This window comes from Bufo gargarizans, chromosome 7, assembly GCF_014858855.1.
Source record: "Bufo gargarizans isolate SCDJY-AF-19 chromosome 7, ASM1485885v1, whole genome shotgun sequence".
Classification (NCBI taxonomy): Eukaryota; Metazoa; Chordata; class Amphibia; order Anura; family Bufonidae; genus Bufo; species Bufo gargarizans.
Window position 1 is genome coordinate 83,182,437 of NC_058086.1, and position 12,003 is coordinate 83,194,439.

The 12,003-nt window shown below is 39.2% G+C and overlaps 1 protein-coding gene across 1 annotated transcript in view; it reads right to left on the reverse strand.

Moving 5' to 3' along the window:
• Nucleotides 1–12,003, reverse strand: part of GPRC5D (G protein-coupled receptor class C group 5 member D) — a 41,891-nt gene that overhangs the window by 10,312 nt on the left and 19,576 nt on the right. Inside the window, exon 3 of the mRNA XM_044301726.1 lies at nucleotides 1,701–1,765. Coding sequence (XP_044157661.1) covers nucleotides 1,701–1,765 — 65 coding nt within the window. The remainder of the gene's footprint in view (nucleotides 1–1,700; nucleotides 1,766–12,003) is intronic.

Genomic DNA, 12,003 nt, shown 5'->3' on the forward strand with positions numbered 1-12,003 from the left:
GCTTTTCCTGGTCTTGCAGCTCAGGTGAATGGAGCTGTAATACTAGACACAGCCAGTGGACAGAGTGGGGCTGTTGACCTCTTTGTTTAACCATAACCGTAATTGTTTCATTAATGTTTCAAGTATCTTATGGAGTACCACAACATGTGTAAGTAAGATTTAGTAACTTTGTCGCAAGAAATAAAAAGCAATATAGCTCTTTCTGACAAAAGGTGGCAACATTAATAATATAGTTGGGCATAGTCTGTCACTCCTGCTTCTTACTTGATACCATTCATTAAATGCAGCACCTTTATTAGTCAGGGTGGATCCAACTATGAATTACAGATATCTAGGCACGGAGTGCAAAAAGCATAGCATTTGTGTGATGCATGAACCTGCTCTATCAATCATCGGCTACTCACATGCATGTATATTTAGATTAATTAGGATGGGAAGATTGTAAAGTGTGAAATCCATAGTGAAAACCTACAAGATCATTTGTCATGCTTTGGATTTAAAATCAGGACAACTAATGTGCACATACCACTGTGGATTATTTATTTTTAACCAAATCCACTTTACTGCTACTGTAAAACACTGCAGATTTCTCAAAATGTTACAACTTCCATTGAGTTCAATAGCAGCTGTATAAACTTCTATATACCATATGCACCCCTAGTTGTGACTGCATGCAGTTTTAAAATTTACAATGTGAAAGTAAATGGGATTAGAATTGTATGGAGGAGAATTATCAATGCCTTCACAGCAACTGTTTTATGTCAAGTAATTGATAGGGCTCAGGCATGGATGAGGCCTGTGTGGTACAGAGAGCTACTTGTTTATTTAAAAGGGTCGGATACTGATGGCCTATCCTCAGAATAGATCATCAGTATCTGATAGGTGGGGTCTGACTCCCAGCAAAGGATAGGTCATCAGTACCCCTTTAAAAAACCACTCTACTCCCCTATAGAAATCTGGTTTATGGTTTTCTGATGTAAATGAAAATGGCAAACAGGAAAGTGTATAAAAGAAAATAACTAATTTCACCCACCGATCTAGTGCCACAACTCTCATGGCATTCCTTTCCTATTTACATGATCACTGCAGCCAGTCACTGACTTCATGCCTGATGGGGGGAACCTTTCTATGTTTCGCTATGGCTCCCTATGATGTCTGTGTACACCCAGAATAATTACCCAGCACACAGTATTTTAGACATTTTGATAACTGAATATGATTTTGATATGTTATATGGTATTCCAGGTTGGAGATTCACTTTAAAGGGGTTCTGCACTTTGTTTAAACTGATAATCTATCTTCTGGATAGATCATCAGCATCTGACCGGCGGGAGTCCGACCCCTGCCGATCAGCTGCGCCGCGGCCTTCTCACTGTTCACCGCAGGCCCAGTGACATCACGACTAGTATCACTGGCCTGGGCGGGGCTAAGCTCTGTTCACTTGAATGAAGCTTAGCCCCGCCCAGGCCAGTTGATACAAGTTGTGACGTCACTGGGCCAGCGGTAAACAGTGAGAAGGCTGCGGCGCTGCTGGAGCGCTGCTGCCTTCTCAAACAGCTGATCAGCGGGGGTCGGACTCCCGCCGGTCAGATGCTGATGATCTATCCAGAAGATAGATCATCAGTTTAAACAAAGTGCAGAACCCCTTTAAGGTTCAGTTGCTGTAAAAGATGTAGACATTGTCTTGGTTCAATACTCACCCTCATTGCTAGAGTTGCATCAAACCGTGGAATAGAAGATGGAGAGCTCCTTCCAGAATTTTGGACTGTTTAGAGAAGCAAAAAGTTGAAAATAAAATCAGCAATGAAGAAGTGAAGTTTTTATTGTAACAGTTGTTATTATTCACACTCATGGAATTAATCTTGACTGCTCCCCATCCTGAAATTCCTACACAGCAATATGTAACAGCTGTGGGCCAAACTATTGACAGCTATTACTTATGCTTCCTCTGTATACAATCAGGCACACAGAGATATTGCAGACTATTATATGGGTCCACACAATTGGAGTATAACTGATTCTTTCCCTTCCCCATTCATCAACAATTTTGCGAGTGCCCCTTATACCTGCATTGAGTATAACAGGCTAGACACTGGGTTTCTTGGAAATCACTCACATCAGTATTTGTTCCTAGAGGGGCTCACATTTTAATTTCTGTTTCTCAATCACACAGTAGGGTCCCTAACCCATATCTATCAGCCAGGATGAAGAGTTTCTCCTCAGAATGGTCAGCATGTATTTCATCAGAAAGTTAAGCGACATGTCTTTTTTTTTTTTGAAGGGTTAAACCTCTTCATGCATTATGACGTACCTGTAGAGGAGATGTATGGAGCAGCCCTCTGCAGCAGGCAAGCTCCATATGAGGCGGGTGCCAACTGTATCATACAGCCGGCAGCAGCTCACACTGACAAGGAGCGACGACCACACCGCCCCCATCATTTAACCCTTCAGGTGCCATGATAAATGCTGATTGGGGCACCTGTGAGTGATGGCAGAGGGATGTGGCTTCTGATCGGAGCCCCGGCAGTGAAATTGAGAGGCTACGATCGGTTGCCATGGCAGCCTGGATGCTGTTGAAGGCATAGCTCAGAATAGAGAGTGTAAAAATACTATTTACCCTAATAGATCTCTATTAGAGTGAATAGGAGAGGGGATCAAAACATCTCATGTACTAGTACTAACACCCTATGGGGGCTAATAGTAAAGTAAAAAAAAAACACACCAATATATAAAAAAAAATAATCACCCCCTTTCTTAATTTTACATATAAAAATATATAAACTATAAAAGATAAACATATTAAGTATCACTGTGTCTGAAAATGTCTTAAAAATTAAAAAAATACCTGTACGGTGAACACTGTAATGGAAAAAATATGAAAAACACCCGATTCAAATTTTTTTGTCATCTTGCCCCCCCCTAAAAAAAATTAATTACAGTGATCAAAAAGACATACATACCACAAAAATGGTACCAATAAAAATAACAGCTCAGATTTTTTTCCCAAAGGTTTTTATTTTTTTTACTTGATGGACTTACGGTATGTCTTTTTTAAACCATATTAACTATGTAACTATATAGTAAAAAAAAAACTATATACGTTTCATTCATATTGAGCCGCAGAATAAGGATGTCAGGTCATTTTCCCAGAAAGAAATGAATCCCAGAAGGAAATGAAACTAATATTTGTACACATCCTTGGCGGGATTCTTTTTTTTTTTTTTTTTCAATTTTGCCACACAAAGATTTTGTTCCCATTTTTGAATATAAGACATGGTAAATTAAATGGTGGCATTAAAAGTGCATTGTGTCCCGCAAAAATAAGCCGTTCTATAGCTATGTGAACAAAAAAAAAATTATGGTTTGGAATGTGGGGAGGAAAAATCCAAAATGCAAAAATGAAAATAGGCCATGTTTTTAAGGGGTTAAAGAAGCTGGACTCATGGACCACCTTAAAGAGAAAACCTTTTTAATAGAAAGCTACTGAACCCATCAAAATCTATTGACTGTGGAAAGTGCAGTTCCCAACAGAATCACTGATAAATCCTACAAACTTCATCAAAACAATCAACATTTTGACTCAGCCCTGCGTAGTGTCTGCTTGAGGGTTCCTGTCAGTATCTATGGTCACAAGAGCTCATCCTTGTTTAATTAATGAAAATTACAATGGAATGTAGGCAGTAGATGTATGGTTTTATTTGGGATTCCCATGAAGAGAATTATAGGAATTTCATACAAAAAATCACTTCAGTGGGTATTAAATTCTTCTGCTGTCTAACATATTTTAGCTGTGCCCACCTGATAAACTCAAAATGAGCAAAAGATGGTTTGCATTGTTTGTAGCATTGCACCATATCCTAACCAAAGCGAGAACACTCTAAGGCAGTTTAAGGCCTCTTGCACATGACTGTATGGCTTTTTCAGTGTTTTGCAGTCTGTTTTAAACGTATCCATTTTTTGTCTCAGTAGAGCTTCAGTAGAGCTTCTGTTATCTGCGGATCTGAAACGGAAGCATGACATATACAGTATACAGTAATTACATAGAAAAATTGGGCTGGGCATAACATTTTCAATAGATGGTTCCGCAAAAACGGAACGGATACGGAAATGCATTCCGTATCCGTTCCGTTGTTTTTACAGCCCTATTGACTTGAATGGAGCCACAGAACGTGATTTGCAGGCAATAATAGGACATGTTCTATCTTTGTACGGAATGGAAAAACAGATGTTCTATATTCTGCGTTTATCACGCAACGCAGGCCCCATAGAAATGAATGGGGCTGAGTGAAAATCGCATAGCATCCGCAAGCAAGTGCTAGGAGATGTTAGTAAATTAAGAATGCTATTATTTTCCTTTATAACCATGTCATAAAGGAAATAATACAGCAAATTGACTTTTATTAATACATAATGCATAGTACAAGGTTACTTGAGGGGTTAAAAAATAAAAACAATTAACTCACTTTGAGGACCTGCAAAAGGACCACGCGGTGACGTCAGCGCAGGTCGTGCTGAATGAAGATGCACTTGGGACAAATCCAGGACGCCCCTCTGAAAGAGGCCTAAGGGCTCATGCACACAAACGTTTTTTTTTAGTTCAGTATGCATTAATTATACTGAACCATTCATTTCAATGGGTCAGCCCAAAAAAATGGTGTCTCTGTGTGCATTCCATTTCCGTATTTCCGTTCCGTTGAAAAATAGAACATGTCCTATTATTGCCTGCAAATTACGTTTCGTGGGTCCATTCAAGTCGATGGGTCTGCAAAAAAACTGAACACATACGGAATGTACTCCGTATGTTCTCCGTATCGGTTCCGTTTTTCTATGTAATTACTGTATAGGCCATACGGAAAAACGGAACAGAAAAACAAAAACACTACTGAAACAAAAAACAGATCCGTTAAAAACGGCCCGCAAAACACTGAAAAAGCCATATGGTCGTGTGCATGAACCCTAAAGGAGTGGCATGCTCCGCATATGGCCTGGGTGTGCTACGATACCAGCAGAACATGCTATACTGGTTATTTTTTGGCATTGCAACAGCTGTTATTAAAAGATTTAACTTAGATGGGTTTACAAGACATCACCTATGTCACTACGTAACTAAAGGTGCGTAACGCTGGCCTGATGAACTCTGCCAAAAGAAAGGCTAATCAATGTGCATGACAGGTTTCTTCATCCAGCAAAGTGGGTGCATGTCTCAGAGATCAAATCCGAGGGAGGGAGAGAGATATACGGTACATAGCAATTCATTACATACCGCAGTGGTTAATAACACATACCTCAGAGATGGGCACACCCCTGTACTTTTAATGCTACATCTGCCATTTAAATCTAGTATTTTTTTTTTAAACAAGTTATCCTGGGTTGTCACGGGTGTGTTCAAGTTAGATGTGAGTCATGAGAAACGTGATTATTTCAGTAGCAATCAAAATTAAGTCTACATGTCACCAAGTATTTCCCCAACATTCTTTTGCTAACACGTGCAAAAAAAATATTCAATACCCACACAAACATAGATGGGTATTTCAAGTTCTCCCCACCCCCTAGTGGCATCACTGGCGCGTCACGTGACAAACAAACTGACCCTCCAGTGCAGCCATTAGTGAGAGCAAGAGAGACATGACTCTGGCCTGGGCCCTGGCCACCAGGGACAATCTAATTATAGACAGATGCTCAGCCAGTACGTTTAGGGGCGATAAAAGAAAAATATAAATGATTCGGTTAGGCGTAGACACCTAGTGAATATAATATTATTATAATGTGCAGGTGAGGGGCTGGTGAAGCACATGTCTGCCATACATACAGTCATGTGAAAAAATTAGGACACCCTTTGAAAGCATGTGGTTTTTTGTAACATTTTTAATAAAAGGTTATTTCATCTCCGTTTCAACAATACAGAGAGATTAAAGTAATCCGACTAAACAAAGAAAACTGAAGAAAAGTCTTTTCAAGATCTTCTGTAAATGTCATTCTACAAAAATGCCTATTCTAACTGAGGAAAAAGATAGGACACCCTTGCCCCTAATAGCGAGTGTTACCTCCTTTGGCTGAAATAACTGCAGTGAGACGGTTCTTGTAGCCATCTACCAGTCTTCGACATCGGTCTGAGGAAATTTTACCCCACTCCTCAATGCAGAACTTTTTCAGCTGTGAGATGTTTGAGGGGTTTCTTGCACGTACAGCCCTTTTCAAGTCACCCCACAGCATCTCAATGGGATTCAAATCTGGACTTTGACTTGGCCATTCCAGGACTCTCCATTTCTTCTTTTTCAGCCAATCTTTGGTTGATTTACTAGTATGTTTTGGGTCATTGTCATGTTGCATGGTCCAGTTCCGCTTCAGCTTTAATTTTCTAACTGATGGTCTCACATGTTCTTCAAGCACCTTCTGATACACAGTAGAATTCATCGTGGATTCTATGATGGTGAGCTGACCAGGTCCTGCTGCAGCAAAGCAGCCCCAAACCATGACACTTCCACCTCCATGCTTCACAGTTGGTATGAGGTTCTTTTCTTGGAATGCTGTGTTTGGTTTACGCCAAACATGTCCTCTGCTGTTGTGTCCAAATAATTCAATTTTGGACTCATCTGTCCAAAGAACATTATTCCAGAAGTCCTGGTCTTTGTCAACTTTATCTCTGGCAAATGTCAGTCTGGCCTCGATGTTTCTCTTGGAAAGCAAAGGTTTCCTCCTTGCACACCTCCCATGCAAGTTAAACTTGTACAGTCTCTTTCTGATTGTAGAGGCATGTACTTCTACATCAACAGTAGCCAGAGCCTGCTGTAGTTCTCGAGATGACACTTTAGGGTTTTTGGAGACCTCTTTTAGCATCTTGCGGTCTGCTCTTGGGGTGAACTTGCTGGGGCGACCAGTCCTGGGCATGTTGGCAGTTGTTTTGAAAGCCCTCCACTTGTAGACTATCTTCCGGACAGTGGAATGGCTGATTTCAAAATCTTTTGAGATCTTTTTAAATCCCTTCCCAGACTCATAGGCTGCTACAATCTTTTTTCTGAAGTCCTCTGACAGCTCTTTTGCTCTCACCATGGTGCTCACTCTCACTTCAACAGTCAGGAGCACACCAAACTAAATGTCTGAGGTTTAAATAGGGCAAGCCTCATTCAACATGCAGAGTAACGATCTACTAATTATGTGCACCTGGTGTGATATACCTGTGTGAGATCTGAGCCAATTTAAGAGGGAATACATGTGAGGGTGTCCTATCTTTTTCCTCAGTTAGAATAGGCATTTTTGTAGAATGACATTTACAGAAGATCTTGAAAAGACTTTTCTTCAGTTTTCTTTGTTTAGTTGGATTACTTTAATCTCTCTGTATTGTTGAAACGGAGATGAAATAACCTTTTATTAAAAATGTTACAAAAAACCACATGCTTTCAAAGGGTGTCCTAATTTTTTCACATGACTGTATAACATATGTTATATATGCCCTGCCATTAATGTGTATGGCAGGCTTATCATTACACTGCTGTGCGCACTATATATCTGTACACACTGCATCTGTCATACCTCACATATCAGTACACTGCTGTATATACTATATATCTGTACACACTGCATCTGTCATACCTCACATATCAGTACACTGCTGTATATACTATATATCTGTACATACTGCATCTGTCATACCTCACATATCAGTACACTGCTGTATATACTATATATCTGTACACACTGCATCTGTCATACCTCACATATCAGTACACTGCTGTATATACTATATATCTGTACATACTGCATCTGTCATACCTCACATATCAGTACACTGCTGTTTATACTATATATCTGTACATACTGCATCTGTCATACCTCACATATCAGTACACTGCTGTATATACTATATATCTGTACATACTGCATCTGTCATACCTCACATATCAGTACACTGCTGTATATACTATATATCTGTACATACTGCATCTGTCATACCTCACATATCAGTACACTGCTGTTTATACTATATATCTGTACATACTGCATCTGTCATACCTCACATATCAGTACACTGCTGTATATACTATATATCTGTACATACTGCATCTGTCATACCTCACATATCAGTACACTGCTGTGTATACTATATATCTGTACACACTGCATCTGTCATACCTTACATATCAGTACACTGCTGTATATACTATATATCTGTACACACTGCATCTGTCATACCTCACATATCAGTACACTGCTGTGTATACTATATATCTGTACACACTGCATCTGTCATACCTCACATATCAGTACACTGCTGTATATACTATATATCTGTACACACTGCATCTGTCATACCTCACATATCAGTACACTGCTGTATATACTATATATCTGTACACACTGCATCTGTCATACCTCACATATCATTACACTGCTGTGCGCACTATATATCTGTACACACTGCATCTGTTATACCTCACATATCAGTACACTGCTGTGTATACTATATATCTGTACACACTGCATCTGTCATACCTCACATATCAGTACACTGTTGTGTATACTATATATCTGTACACACTGCATCTGTCATACCTCATATCTCACATATCAGTACACTGCTGTGTATACTATATAGCTGAACACACGGCATCTGTCTTACCTCACATATCAGTACACTGCTGTGTATACTATATATCTGTACATACTGCATCTGTCATACCTCACATCAGTACACTGCTGTGTATACTATATATCTGTACATACTGCATCTGTCATACCTCACATATCAGTACACTGTTGTGTATACTATATATCTGTACACACTGCATCTGTCATACCTCACATATCAGTACGCTGCTGCATATACTATATATCTGTACACACTGCATCTGTCATACCTCATATCTCACAAATCAGTACACTGCTGTGTATACTATATATCTGTACACACTGCATCTGTCATACCTCGTACCTCACATATCAGTACACTGCTGTGTATCCTATATATCTGTACACACTGCATCTGTCATACCTCACATATCAGTACACTGCTGTGTATACTATATATCTGTACACACTGCATCTGTCATACCCCACATATCAGTGCACTGCTGTGTATACTATATATCTGTACACACTGCATCTGTCATAACTCACATATCAGTACACTGCTGTATATACTATATATCTGTACACACTGCATCTGTCATACCTCGTACCTCACATATCAGTACAATGGTGTATATACTATATATCTGTACACACTGCATCTGTCATACCTCACATATCAGTACACTGCTGTGTATACTATATATCTGTACACACTGCATCTGTCATAACTCACAACATATCAGTACACTGCTGTGTATACTATATATCTGTACACACTGCATCTGTCATACCTCACATATCAGTACACTGCTGTTTATACTTTATATCTGTACACACTGCATCTGTCATACCTCACATATCAGTAAACTGCTGTGTATACTATATATCTGTACATACTGCATCTGTCATACCTCACATATCAGTACACTGCTGTATATACTATATATCTGTACACACTGCATCTGTCATACCTAATACCTCCCATATCAGTACACTGCTGTATATACACTATATCTGTACACACTGCATATGTCATACCTCACATATCAGTACCCTGCTGTGTATACTATATATCTGTACACACTGCATCTGTCATACCTCACATATCAGTACACTGCTGTGTATACTATATATCTGTACACACTGCATCTGTCATAACTCACATATCAGTACACTGCTGTGTATAATATATATCTGTACACACTGCATCTGTCATAACTCACATATCAGTACACTGCTGTGTATACTATATATCTGTACACACTGTATCTGTCATTCCTCACATATCAGTACACTGCTGTATATGATATAGCTGTACACACTGCATCTGTCATACCTCACATATCAGTACACTGCTGTGTATACTATATATCTGTACACACTGCATCTGTCATACCTCCTACCTCACATATCAGTACACTGCTGTATATACTATATATCTGTACACACTGCATCTGTCATACCTCACATATCAATACACTGCTGTTTATACTATATATCTGTACACACTGCATCTGTCATAACTCACATATCAGTACACTGTTGTGTATACTATATATCTGTACACATTGCATCTGTCATACCTCACATATCAGTACACTGCTGTATATACTATATATCTGTAAACACTGCATCTATCATACCTCGTACCTCACATATTAGTACACTGCTGTATATACTAAATATCTGTACACATTACATCTGTCATACCTCGTACCTCACATATCAGTACACTGCTGTATATACTATATTTCTGTACACACTGCATCTGTCATACCTCGTACCTCACATATCAGTACACTGCTGTGTATACGATATAGCTGTACACACTGCATCTGTCATACCTCACATATAAGTACACTGCTGTGTATACGATATAGCTGTACACACTGCATCTGTCATACCTCACATATCAGTACACTGCTGTATATGATATAGCTGTACACACTGCATCTGTCATACCTCATATACCAGTACACTGCTGTCTATACTATATATCTGTACACACTGCATCTGTCATACCTCACATATCATTACACTGCTGTATATACTATATATCTGTACACACTGCATCTGTCATACCTCACATATCATTACACTGCTGTATATACTATATATCTGTACACACTGCATCTGTCATACCTTGTACCTCACATATCAGTACACTGCTGTGTATACGATATAGCTGTACACACTGTATCTGCCATACCTCACATATCAGTACACTGCTGTATATACTATATATCTGTATACACTGCATCTGTCATACCTCACATATCAGTACACTGCTGTTTATACTATATATCTGTACACACTGCATCTGTCATAACTCACATATCAGTACACTGCTGTGTATACTATATATCTGTACACACTGCATCTGTCATACCTCACATATCAGTACACTGCTGTGTATACTATATATCTGTACACACTGCATCTGCCATACCTCACATATCAGTACACTGCTGTGTATACTATATATCTGTACACACTGCATCTGTCATACCTCACATATCAGTACACTGCTGTGTATACTATATATCTGTACACACTGCATCTGCCATACCTCACATATCAGTACACTGCTCATACCTCACATATCAGTACACTGCTGTGTATACTATATATCTGTACACACTGCATCTGTCATACTTCACATATCAGTACACTGCTGTATATACTATATATCTGTACACACTGCATCTGTCATACCTTATACCTCACATATTAGTACACTGTTGTGTATACGATATAGCTGTATATACTGCATATATTATAAAGAATAATAATTGCAGTTTGTACAGATATATAGTGCAAACAGCAGTGTACTGATATGTGAGGTATCAGGTGCATGCATATGGGTCTGGGGCTGTATATATGTAGTGAATTTGGTTTTGGTGCTTAGTTCTGTTGCTGTATTTATGTATTGAAAATAGTTCTGGTGCTGTTTATGTGTTTTGAGCAAGGTTCTGGTGCTGTATTCATGCAGTGAACTTGGTTCTGTTGCCGTATTTGACTAAGGGTACTTTCACACTAGCGTTATTCTTTTCTGGTATTGAAATCTGGTAAAGGTTCTTAATACCAGGAAAAAAAAAAACGCATCAGTTTTGTCCTAATGCATTCTGAATGGAAAGCAATCTGTTCAGTATGCATCAAAATGTCTACCGTTCCGTCTCTTGTACGGTATTTGACCGGACAAAAGACCACACTTTCCACCGAGATGTATTAATCGCGGATTCGGATTCGGTACCAAGTGTTCCGGAAATTGCCGTGTTGTCAGATCCGGTTTTCCGGTCTGCGCATGCACCGGGACATAGGAGGGGCTATTTTTGCTTTTGATCTTTGAAAAAATTAAAATATCGGATCAGTTATTCCAGATGAGACAGATCCGGTATATCACCGGATCCGTCTAATAGGTTTGTTTCTGGTGCT